Below are 12,962 nucleotides of genomic sequence, written 5' to 3'. Positions count from 1 at the left end.
ACAAGAGATCAAATTATGTCATGAGTTAATATCTGTGCATTATCTACTGTTGCATAACTTAAAGGAGGACGATGGGCGACTAGGTGCATGCGATTGCGATTAGCGCGCGGCTCCTGGCTCGGGTTGGGATTCGGGGCACTCGTGGATTAAAGCTTGTTGGTGTTGGTCACCTGGAGCTTCGGTCGGTCTGACTCATTACGTAATACAATTTGGTGCCGAAACCCGGGAACCCCCGCCCTCCACATCGAAGCCAGATTACTCCGAAAGCTCCAGCAGCCAGCCATGGAACGCCTTAAACGAACCCGAGGTGGAACCCGTGGTTTCTTAACAAGGACCATGGTTCGCCTGACCGACCTGTTGGCTCAGCCCAATCCATCGGGCGAAGACGTCAAAGCTGTCCTCGAATATCTCATCACGACACGACAAGCTCTTTACTACCTTGATCGCTCCATCTTGGAGGCAACCCCAGAAGACGAGTTGGACGCAGAACTCAGCGGCGCATTGGAATACGAACAGAACCTCGAAGAGGCCATCGCATGAGCACGTCGGTCACTGCGACACATCCCGACTTCGGCGCCCGTTGTCCAGCAGCGCTCTGATGCCTCGAAGTCTGTCGCACTTCCGAAACTCCAGATCCCAAAGTTCTCCGGCAAACTTCAGGAATGGCAACAATTTTGGGAGCATTTCGACGTGTCAATTCATTCCAACCAGGCGCTAGCCGCTGTCGAGAAGTTCAAGTATCTAGCGTCCTACCTCGTCGACGACGCGAGGCGCACTATCGAAGGCATACGCATCAATGGGGACAATTACCCCACCGCCACCGCGGCCCTCAAGCACAGGTACGGCCGGCCAGGTTTATTGACGTCCGAGCACATCGACGCGCTACTAGCTCTTCGTCCGGTGACTTGTTCTGGACAGGTGTCCCAGTTAAGGCATCTACTTGACGAGGTCTCCTTTCGCACGTCTGCGGCGTTGGACGTTCCCAGGGAGCACTACGCCGTTATCCTTGAACGCGTCATCACGCGGTGCCTTCCCGAGGATCTTTGTGTGCTCTTTCGTCAACGAAGGGTAGATGCGACCGATGCCTCACGTCGAGAACGCGGCGGCGACGATGCTACCGATGCCTCACGTCGAGACCGCGGAGGAGGTGGCGCAGTAGATACGCCGACGGAAAACGTCGAGGCTCTTATCTCCTTTCTCAAAGTCCAAGTCGAGACGCGGGAAGAAGTTGCCTTAACTCGTGCAACTGGTCAGGCCTCCCAGCGTCCGAGCCGAAGTCCAAGCATTCTCCCTAGCCCGGCGACTGCCTCAGCCCTAGCAGCGACGAGCGGGCGTTCTCCGGGGCTAATGGATCATTAGCTACGTCCGAGTTCTCGCCCACCGTCTGACTCGTGCCCATTGTGTGGGTCCACCGATCACCCGCTTCAGTCCTGTACAGTCTATTTGTCCCCCGCCGACAAGAAGCTACGTATATCTCGAACAGGCTGATGTTTTCGATGCGGGAAACCTGGTCATCCTTCAAGACTGTGCAGAACGGCAGCGCTGTTGTCCTGCGCCAATTGCCACGGCCGGCACCTTTCTGTACTGTGCGACATCCAGAGGCGTGATGCCCCGCAGCGCACCAGCGAGACACCCGTTTCTCATTCGGGGAGGCAGAATTCGACTCCGCAACCCTCAGCCGAACTACGCCATCACTAGCCTCAAGTCTGCAGAATACTGGGGGAATTGCTCGGCTGCAAACTGCTACAGTGTGGGCGTCTGGCCCGGCGGGCAGAAGGCAAATTTGCATCCTCCTCGACACCGGAAGCCAGCAGACGTTCATTCGACGTGACCTTTTGCAGCAGCTGAGGTGCGAGGTCGAGGGTGAAGAGAGTTTGTCTGTATTCTCATTTGCGGCGACGCATCCCAAGCATTACCGCTGCGAGCAGGTCACGGTGCGCCTCGAATCCCTCTTCGAAAGCGACTCCGTTGTCGACTTAACGGCTCTTGGCGTCGACGACCTTTGCCACATCGTTGTTCCTCCATTGGGCATCAAGACAATCAGGGTGATGCAAGAGCGCGGCCTGCCATTTGCCGACACATGTCACACCGCAGAGATTGGAGTGTTGGTGGGAGCAGACTACTATTGGAAGGTAGTCACCGGTAATGTCGAAAGCCTCGCTACCGACCTCATAGCCGTTGAAACCATCTTCGGATGGATTGTACAGAACGTCGGGGGTCCCGTCCGTGGAACGATATCATCGTTGGTGTCAGTCTTCTTCCTCGCACACGAAGATCAGGATCACTTCGAGAGTATTGACCCGTCAGAGATGTGGCGTCTGGACGCCCTCGGTATTGCCGACCACGTTGCCGGCGACGACGACTCCGTCGCCTCACTTTGCTTCTCAAGTCAAGTAGAAAAGCGTAATAGCCGCTATGTGGTTCCACTTATGGTTAAGGGCTCTGGACTTCCAGCCGAAGCAAACAACCGGGTAACGGCGGCGCAGCGGCTGGTCGCGCAGTTTCGGCGTTTTCGTACTTCCCCGCAGCTACTTCTCAATTACGATTCCGTCATTCGGGAATACTTTGACGAGGGTCATGCCGAACGGGTTGCTGATGTTTCGATCGAAACCGACAACGTGTACTACATGCCCCATCACGCCGTGATCCGGAAAGACGCCGTAACAACGAAGCTCCGCGTCGTCTTCGATGCCTCGTCTCACTGCCCCGGCCAACCGTCTCTAAACAGTCTCCTCATGAAAGGACCCAAGCTGAACGCCGACCTCATACATCTATTACTAGTGTTTCGCTGCAGCACCGTCGTCCTCACGGCAGATATAAGAAAGGCGTATCTACAAATCAGTAGTATTCGAACAGATGATAGAGATCTCCTCCGCTTCCTATGGGTGCAGGACGTCGCCGCCCATGAGAGCCCGCAGATTGAGGAGTGGCGCATGACCAGGGTCCCCTTCGGCGCCACATCCAGCCCTTTCTTGCTGGCGGCAACGTTACAGCATCATCTCGCTTCCGTGGCCTCTCGATACCCGATGACTGTTCCACGGCTTTGTACAGGGTTCTACGTCGACGATTTGGTTGTGGGATGCACGTCAGAACCAGACGCCCTTCAAGTGTATGGCGACACCATTGACATACTCCAGGAAGCCGGTATGGATATACGGAAATGGACTTCAAATTCATCCGCACTTCGCGAGCGGTTTCTGTCGGACGAGGTTTCCTACGACAACGCATCCGATGGCAACGCAATGATCAAGGTGCTGGGCTTGTTGTGGGACCGGGACACAGATAGTCTCACCTTTTCGGTCAAACGAGCACTCACGTTGTCTGCGTCCCATCCTCCTACGAAACGTACGGTGCTCAAGACATTCTCCCTCATCTATGACCCGCTCGGCTATCTCGCACCCTTCATCGTAACCGTCAAGCTCCTGTTTCAAAATGTATGGCGAAGTCGTTGCCATGGGACGCTGAGTTTGCAACGGAAGATCTTGTGGTCTGGGAGAAATGGAAGGCTGAACTGTCAGGCATCGATGCGTTGCACCTGTCGCGTAGCGTCTTTCCGCAGAGCAAGGCCCTGCTTGATGTGCATTGCTTCGCCGACGCTAGTCCCAAGGCCTACGGCACAACAGTATACGTTCGCAGCCGCCCCAATAACGGCACGACTTCTACGCGGTTGCTTTTAGCGAGAGCCCGTCTAGCTCCATTGAAAGAACTCTCGTTGCCGCGTCTGGAACTGCTGGCATGCCTGCTGTCCACGCGTCTTTATCGCCATATCTCGACGGTAGAAGCCTTAAAGGTTGCCCCCATTCACTTCTGGACGGATTCGAGCATCGCGCTCCAATGGATTCAGTGCGACACGAACACTCGCCCCTCCTTTGTCAAGTCGATGGTGGCAAAAATCTTATCGTCTTCACGACCGGAACAATGGCGGCACTGCAACGGACGCGACAACCCCGCAGACCTAGTGACCTGCGGCATCTCCGCCAGGTGCCTACGGAACAGCCCGCTGTGGTGGAGTGGTCCTCCCTGGCTGTCCGCAGGCGATATCAGCCCTCCTACAATTCCAGACCCAAATGTCAACGACACCTGCACGACGGTGAGCGCTGCACCGGAAGCTCCCGATACCGAAGTGGTCGTTCATCCAGTGTCGGCCACGCAGAACTGGATGGACCTCTCAGCTTACAGCACCCTCTCTCGACTTCTCCGAGTTACGGCTTGGTGCGCTAGGTTCGTCCGCAACAGTAGGCCCCGCCAACCGTGTACAACGGGTCCACTTACGTCCGAAGAGCTTCGACACGCCGAAACCATATGGGTCTCACATGTCCAAACCAAAGCCTTTCGGGACGACATCTTGGCGCTCAGACACGGCAGCGTTGCTGCGACATCTTCGTCGGTACGTGTTTTCCAGCCATTTCTCGACGCCTCCGGAATACTGCGCGTCGGCGGTCGTCTTCACCAACTTCAAGATTCGTACCAGATCAAGCATCCCATCCTCCTACCGCCTAAGCATCGATTCACGGAGCTCATCATACTCGACGCCCACCAGCGCTTGCTACACGCCGGCGTGCAAGACACCATCGCCGAGGTCTGAAGCACATTTTGGGTTGTCCGCGACAGCAAACCACAAGGCGTGTCCTTCGCTCATGCTTGACCTGCCGCAGACTAAGGGCGCACCTGAGACAGCCCCAGTGTCACCTCTACCTCGGGAGCGTATAACGCCGGCAAATCCGTTCACAGTTGTCGGCGTAGATTTCGCGGGACCGCTCTTTATCTCAAGGTCGGCTTCTCCCAAGACGTACGTAGCCCTTTTCACGTGCGGTGTCACAAGGGCCGTCCACCTCGAACTTGTGTCCTCTATGAGCGTGCCTGATTTCCTGCTTGCCTTCCGACGGTTCATCTCTAGGCGTGGGGTACCCTCCCTCATCTTTTCCGACGACGCTCGCACCTTTCGCAAATGCTCGTCCCTCCTCTCCTGGTTAGCGCAAGAGATGTACTAGACTTTGCCACCCAGCATCGCATCGCCTGGCGATTCATTGTTGAGCGAGCTCCTTGGTGGGGAGGCTGGTGGGAACGGCTCATACGAACTGTAAAGGAAGCCCTAAGACGCTGCCTTGGGAGAAAGCGCCTCACCTTTGAGCAGTTAACTACGACACTCTGTGAAGTAGAAGCCATCGTCAACTCCCGCCCACTCACGCATATTGGAGCTGATCCCGGGGAGCTTGAGCCACTTACCCCATCCCACTTTCTGTTGGGGAAACGAGCAGTGGCTTTGCCTGATGAATTCGCTGCCGATGCATCACGCCAGAACGACCTGCGGCTCAGTTTTCGTGTCATTCATCAGGCAAGGAAGCAGTTCTGGAAGCGCTGGACGCGCGAATACCTCCTTCAGCTGCGGTCAGCGCACGCAACCTCCTCACCAGCAGTGTCCGAGACGCAACTGAGGGAAGGCGACGTCGTGCAAGTGCAAGAAGACCATCTCCGTCCATCGTTTTGGAAGTTGGCTCGCGTGTCAAGCGTCATACGAGGGCGAGACGGCGTCGTACGGGCGTGCTCGCTGCGTCTGGCCAACGGGTCATCAATCGTCCGACCCGTCCAAAGGCTTTGTCGCCTCGAAGTTGACGCGCCCCAAGTCCCGGCGCGGGATGATGTTGCATAACTTAAAGGAGGACGATGGGCGACTAGGTGCATGCGATTGCGATTAGCGCGCGGCTCCTGGCTCGGGTTGGGATTCGGGGCACTTGTGAATTAAAGCTTGTTGGTGTTGGTCACCTGGAGCTTCGGTCGGTCTGACTCATTACGTAATAGGGGCACCGACAACCTCCTTCGAGGACGTCGCGGCTTGTTGGTGACTGCCTAGAGAAGCAGCCGGAGCCACTGGAGGAGAACGCTCCACTGGCTTCTCGTTTGTTTGGGGAGTGTGGGGTACAGGCTCAGAAGTCTGAGTCTCTACGGATTTTGTCAGTGGCACCACTCCCCTGCGCGCCACTGCGGCGTAACCGCCTTTGTTTCCCAAATTCATACTGTGTTTTCCCACCTTTGTACGAAATGTCTTGTGTTATTTTTATTCTAAGTATGTCCTTTTCTTCCTTCCATCGAGGGCAGGATCGAGAGTAGGCGGGGTGGTTGCCTTTGCAGTTTGCACAGTGGAGTTCCTTTTGACAGGCTTCAACAACATGGTCTTGCTCGGTGCCGGCGCACTTTGGGCAAGTGGTCTTCCCACGGCAAGCCTGCGATCCGTGCCCAAAGCGCTGGCATTTGAAGCAGCGTCGTGGGTTTGGATATATGGTTTTTGGATATATGGATATGTGGGTTTTCGATATATCCTGCCTTTACGCTGGAAGGAAGTCTGTGTAGTTGGAAAGAAAGGACCACATGCTTGGTTGGGATTTCCCTACCATCGCGACGCATGACCATTCGCATGGCTGCTATTACACCCTCATCCCTTTGTTGCCCATGGGAAGTGGGACGACACTTTCGACGCGTTGCATATATTTTTCTAGGCATCAGGCCCACAGAAACAAGAAACGAAAAAAAAGTTGGTGTAAAATTGCTAGAAATGTGTTTTTTATTGGTGCCACATATGTTGCAACCAGGAACGGAGCGGCCCGCTTACAGTGCGATAAAACTATGCGCGATGAAATTTTTCGAAGCAGTTCAGTTCGCCTTCATCCACGCACAAATAAACGGCACATTTTTTGCAGTAGGACCGGGTGCAGTAGGACAACACCAGATGTTCTCTCTGTGCGATAGTCCATTGCACCTCTACCTTCTTTTTTCAGCACCCTCTCCGATTTCAATGGACAGTTACCGGACCTTCCTTCTCTCAGCGTTCCTGTTGCTCCAAAATTTCTAGCCTTCATTTCTTCGAAGAGTTCCACTGAAGCAAAAAAGTTGTCAAAGAAGACCTGAGTCCCTGCCGGACAGTCCTTAGTTAGCCGGAGCACAATCTTCCCACTATCACCGACGCCTTCTGGGCTATCTGGAGCGTCCATCACGAGGTTGTCGCCAAAAAGGTACAGCTTGTACACATAACCGGAGCGCCCTGCTAGAGCCCATGCTTTATATCCCCACTTACTGGGTTTGTTTCGCATGTACACTTGAGCGAATGACGTCCCTTGAACGGGATCATCATTCGTCCACCGAGACACACGATTCAATTTCTGATGCTTGCCAAAAAATTAGTGTTCAGCGCAGTGATCACGTGACGTACCTTATAGAGGCGATCATAACCGTCGCTACCCCTGGGCACTTCTTTATCATTGTCGCTCGCATGGAATAAAGAGAGTATGTCTTCAAATCTGTTCCTGCTCATGCATCTTGCAACGTCTTCTTGGCGCGTATTTGCTGACCAGTACATTCTTCTTGACGGGAGATGCACAACGGACATGTAGAGTACAATGGCGAGGAATTTGCGCATGTCCAAAAGCGAAACTGGAAGTACCCGTATCCGGTTTTGCTGTACTCTGTACCTGTTGGTTTCAAAGGTGAGATATTCTAAGAGATCATAGTCGACAAATTTCAAGAACATGCCTAGTGGAGACTTCGCACTTTCTAAACCAGGTCGTGGCCTCAGTACGCTGACTTCTTGACCTCGGTTTATAGGAATGTCCTTTTTCACCCAGTGCCAGATTCTCCGTTTCTTTTCTTTGTTGTCGACGTCACCTCTACATCTGAATCCTCTGAGCTGTCGCCTTCACTGTCACCAGAAGAAGCTTGAGGTAGCCTGGTGTACTCACCACCGCTGTCGGAACTCTCCAAATTCTCATCCTCACTACCACTTGGGCAGTCGAATATCAAGGCCTGAATGTCTTCATCTGTTAGAGGTTTCCGTCTGTAAATGCAAAACCTACTATTTTAGCGAATGATTTCACGTCGAGAACATGGAACGGGCTTTCAAGCACGGCGACCTTGGCCCCCGCTGAGAAGGCGGCGAACGTGCAATACCTGGGTGCCACAAACGTGTATGCGGAACACAACTCGTGCAATACCCCACAAGATTTGGTCGCACAAAGGTGATATTTTACACTAGGTATCTTCGATCATTCTAAAAAAAGGGCATTGCATTTAGAAGTTACAGATTACAGCCTAACGCAAGTAATAATGCAAAATATGAAACGCTACCGGTTTTGGCGCGCAGCCGTGGGAAGCCGTGTTTAAAACACCCGGGCGGCTTGGCGCGCGGCCAAGTAGCGACATCCCACGCGGGAGGAAGAAAGCTTAGACATCCACGGTTGTGGCTGCTAGGATTTTGGGGTTCCTGTGCTGATTGTCTCTCCGAAAAACGAATTTAGAAAACATCCACAATAAGTAGCCTTGGGCAACAAAGGGTTCCTGGATCTCAGTGTCAGAACAGTCAAGGAGTTGTTCCTCAGATATCACCCCTTTCAAAATATTCAGAGTCCCGGTGTGTTGTAACACTGACTCCCACGTCACCAATTCTTCTGAGAGAAAGGAGTGCGGAGCTTTGCTCTCTGTTGCTGATTTCGATTTGTAAGTCTCCTGTTGGCAACTTTTTAGCATTGTATGTTTTCCCAATGGTCTTTTCTAGTTCCTTTGCTATCAGGAAAGGAGATCTATATCTTAGACAGTGGCCTTGTTCCATCCTCTGCATGCAGAACAAGAAACTTTGCATACCAAGGTTCGAAGGCGAAAAATTGAAGTGGGTGCTGTTGATGTGCCTCGTGCGGTGCCTCTTGGGGCCCCGATCATGTTTTTTGAATTCAGTGCAGGTGGCATGTCGGCCACCACCGACCCCAACCACGGGAACGTGCTCCGCGCGTTAACACGTCCATCCGCACTATACCCATGTGCAGCTTCTTAAAGAGAGAAAGGACTGCCCAAGGTTGACCCTTGCCGCCAAAGAAGGTGAAAACAGAGAAGGCAGAGAGGAACGGGCAAGAAAGAAAAAAAGTTATGAAAAGGAGGATGGCGACTAGCTGAATAGTCCCGGCCGGGCCTTCCAGGACCACCCGTCTATGGGAAGCACGGGCCAAATGGTGTATTGCTTTCCCAGAGGGGCCCCGAAGGGTCCAAAACAACCTCTGGGTCCACTCAACCACCAGGATCCCCTTTTCTCCAGACACGGGAAAGCCACGCACAGCTATACGTGGGGGTCTCCCTCCTGCGGCGACCCAACCATAAGTGCAGGAGGGGGCTACTGCGGCTGCTGCCGGGCGATGGGGGCGCCAAGTTCCCGACGCCGTGACTTTCAGATGCGGTACAGCATATTTTTTTCATGCTGTATTGTGTTTCTTATGCACATTTCAAGACCAGTCGTGTATTTTGAATGTGGGACCTTACTGTGTTGCATACTTTCGCCGATGCTTCCTACTATATGCTCTATGCTTTCTCCTGCGAGGTATTTATAGTTCGTCCATTAAGAATGGCAACAGAACGCTACTGACGATAGTTACTTGGAAAGCCATGTACCATGTGAACTTTAGCCGCCAAACTGTTTGTGCACACGCCTTGTTTCCTTCGGCGTCTCTCACGCCACGATGGCTGTAGAAAGGCACGCAACAACAGACTGCCATTACAAATGCAGATAGATGATCCACTCATGAAAAGAGCGATGCTTCGATGTGAAAGCAGACCAAGTCCCAGGCGCGGACGACAAAAGATCACCCCAGACGCGCGGTTCGAACAGAGCTATACTGTCCGCGCGCGGGAAGCGCTTCCATCCTTGCCCAAAATATGGCGGACGCGCGCTGCCAGAGCGTAGTTGGCTCGCCTTAACTACATGGCGCCGACTTAAGAAAACCCCCTAATAGGGGGTTTTCATAAGTCGGCGCCATCTAGTGATTGACATCAGTAAAAATATTCTACGAGTTCGGAATGCCTCATATTTCTGAGTTGTGTTTCATATTTGATTCTGTGTGGTTCATCTATATAGAACTTTCTGTTGCAAGATATTACAAAAATTCACGTAATTAAATTGGTTTCTCATTTTTGATTGAGTATAGTTGCTATCATTTAGTAATTTGGACTTTCTCTACATGTTCAATAAAAAATATTGCCTCTGTACAAACTTAGCCGACTATGTCATCCACTTTGACGAAAGACTTCCGTTTCAAGGAAAGGATGTGAAAAGATAGTGATCCCCACGAATAACATCAGCATCTATTTGCGCTGCACAATAAAATATATCGCCTTTGTACTATCTTATCTGGCCTCGAGAGGCCCCTGTTTGCTTGAGGAAGGAAAAGGAATATAGCCCCCAACCCTGTGAGCGATAAAGCATGCGCAGTGCTTTGGTCGCACAGACAGAGAGTTAATGTCTCCGGGCTTTGAAGAAAAACCGAGATCCTCTCATACTGTATGGTGCCTGGGTGTTGGATTTATAAAACAAAGTAAGGTTTGTAGTGTCTCTTAGAATGAAAATTGTATAGTGTTCGATTAGATTATGTCACAAGGATCTATCTTCTTTGTAGTGGTATAGATTTTATTTCCTCTTGTGTTCGTGTCGTTCTTGTCGTTCGTGTTCTGTGGTCTTCCAAGGCCTCTGCTGTTCACAATTAATTACATACACCTATCAGAACTTGTAATTAAAGCTCCAATATAGATTCCCTATTGCACTCGAAAGGTTCATAACTGTCACAAAACAGGCGTACGCCTCCCGTCTTCAAGAAATCAGGGCAGATATCATTAGAGCTGGTTGTTGGCTAGGAGAGTGCTATGCGGTGAAGTTCAATTTTAACATATCTATTTTCTGTGTTGGATTCATAAAACAAAGTAAGGTTTGCAGTGTTTCTTAGAATGAAAATTGTATAGAGTTCGATTAGATTAAGTCACGAGGATGATTTTATGATAGTTAAAATGATAGATTATTCTCCTATGTTGTTTTGATTAAGAATATCTTCTTTGATTAAATGTAATGTTATAGATTTTATTTCCTCTTGTGTTCGTGTCGTTCTTGTCGTTCGTGTTCCGTGGTCTGAAATTTTCTTTGAGATTATTGGGGTCCACCGCCGCCGCCGCAATGTATATATTATTGAAAGTAGAATATGAGATTCTCTTTCAGATTATTGTTGCTATAATGGAAGTACGATTGTTGATATTAAAATGTGTCTTTTTCAGATTATCCAGTGTGGCCGCAGTATTGTATGTACTATTAAATGCGAATGTAGTTTCATATAATAATAAGTCATCTTTCAGGTCGTTGGTGCGGGGCTCCGTAAGTGAACAATTGGTAAGCAATGCGATGAATGTCGATTTCATGTTTTCTGAGAACTGGATATATCAATAGTGAATAAATTATGTATATTCTTTATATGTACTGTCTTGTGTTTCATTTCTTCTGTTTCAGGTGATGAAGGTTTTTCGGCTTGGTTTTTCTGCTTCACCTGATTGGCATCACAATTGGCAACACTATTGGCATTGATAAATATATTTTCACTTGTACTTTTTGTGTATGACTCCTCTTTGTATGTCTATGTATGTTATAACCGCGCGACAACCCTCCGCACACGCACCGCCACCCGATAAGCGGGAAAAAATACGCGAAGGTCTCAGGGGTCAACGGCACAGGGCCCAGGGGTCAATGGAACGTCGAGGACCCCGGTCTCCTACGAGCAGCCCTCTTACTACTGATGGTTTAAGTCGGTTGGTGAATACGGGTACTCCAGTTTCGGAAAGTTAGTGCCCGTTGGGTCCCAAGGCAGCCCTCCGTGTTTGACCGGCAGCAAAGACTGGAAATCTCCCAAGAGCTAAGGTACCGTTTCGACGCTGAAGGACAGCCGTTCCTTGATCGGACCATCACGTGCGATAAAACGTGGGTGCACCATATCACTCCTGAGTCTAAAAACGCATAAAAACAGTGGAAGCATCCGGGCTCGCCAGCTACCACGAAGTTCCGAAGCACCCGATCTGCGAGTTAGGTAATGACCACGGTTTTCTGGGACAAGGCTGTTGTTGTTGATGTTGATTTTCTGCCCATAGGTACCACCATCAATAGTGCATATTACTGCCAGGTTCTCAGAGATGTGCATAAGGCGCTGAAGCAAAAAGGGCCGGGATTCATCACCAAAGGAGTCCTCCTGTAGGACAATGCACGCCCGCATACCGCGCATCTCACGACAGGCACTTTACAGGAACTTGGTTGTGAGTTGCTGCCGCATCCCTCTTACAGTCCAGACCTCGCCCCCAGCGATTTCCATCTCTTCGGGCCACTGAAGGCGTTCCTTGGGAGCCGCCACTTCACCTGCGACGACGAGGTCAAGAATGCGGTCCGATCATGGCTGCTACGCGCCGGTAAGGATTTCTACGCCGCTGGCATCCAAGCCCCCGTGAAACGCTAGGACAAATGAATTAGTGCAGCTGAAGACTACGTTGAAAAATAAAACTAATTTCTCGCTTACTTAACTAACTCGCTTACTTACTTTAATTTTACTTTTGCGAAAAATTAAATGTTCCGGTTTGACTTGAACAACCCTCGTATGAGACAACAAATGTTCATCGAACCCACAAAATTAAAGGAAAACTCCGGGCTCAGATGTCTTTAGGAACATTAGCGCATGAGTTTTGTCACCTTGTCTTTTACATTGCTTACAGAAATAGCAACACACCACCCACTGCTACTCTGTGGTGAGAAAACAAAACACACACACACACAAAAAAGATTCCCAATGATACCTAGATCACAATAAATGGACTAAGCCTAAAAAGCAGACCTCTTGTTCTGCATTGTGAAGAAGAACTCATTGTCCGTATACCCCACATCCACGCACCACATGTCTTATCTCCACATGTCATATGTAGGCCTATTTTCGTTCCGGAAGTCAAAGGCAAAGTAAAGAAGAAGTAAAGAGAACAAAGCTCTAATACAATCGTGTTCTTTTTTTCATAACATGGTGTTATAAGTGGGGTAGGAATGGACGTCAGTCCTCGTGGCATGCAATTCCTAATACGCAAGAGGAGGTAGAAGGAGTTATCAGTGAAAGAAGCACTTACACGATCACTAAGAGGAATGA

At 50.7% G+C, this 12,962-nt stretch overlaps 1 protein-coding gene and 1 pseudogene across 1 annotated transcript; one reads left to right on the top strand and one right to left on the bottom strand.

Annotated features, from left to right (window-relative positions):
• The first annotated feature begins 1,606 nt into the window (after positions 1-1,606).
• LOC135372307 (uncharacterized) lies at positions 1,607-4,585 on the top strand. Its single transcript, XM_064605952.1, has 3 exons — positions 1,607-1,777; positions 1,842-3,434; positions 3,560-4,585. The coding sequence occupies exons 1-3, from the start codon at positions 1,607-1,609 to the stop codon at positions 4,583-4,585; spliced, it is 2,790 nt and encodes a 929-aa protein (XP_064462022.1).
• Positions 4,586-6,530: 1,945 nt separating this feature from the next.
• On the bottom strand, positions 6,531-12,724 carry LOC135372306 (piggyBac transposable element-derived protein 2-like; annotated as a pseudogene).
• Between the last annotated feature and the right edge of the window lie 238 nt (positions 12,725-12,962).

The sequence above is a fragment of the Ornithodoros turicata genome, unplaced genomic scaffold (assembly GCF_037126465.1).
Source record: "Ornithodoros turicata isolate Travis unplaced genomic scaffold, ASM3712646v1 Chromosome14, whole genome shotgun sequence".
Classification (NCBI taxonomy): Eukaryota; Metazoa; Arthropoda; class Arachnida; order Ixodida; family Argasidae; genus Ornithodoros; species Ornithodoros turicata.
Note: the sequence above shows the minus strand (reverse complement) of the source record. Positions and strands in the feature narration are given on the sequence as shown.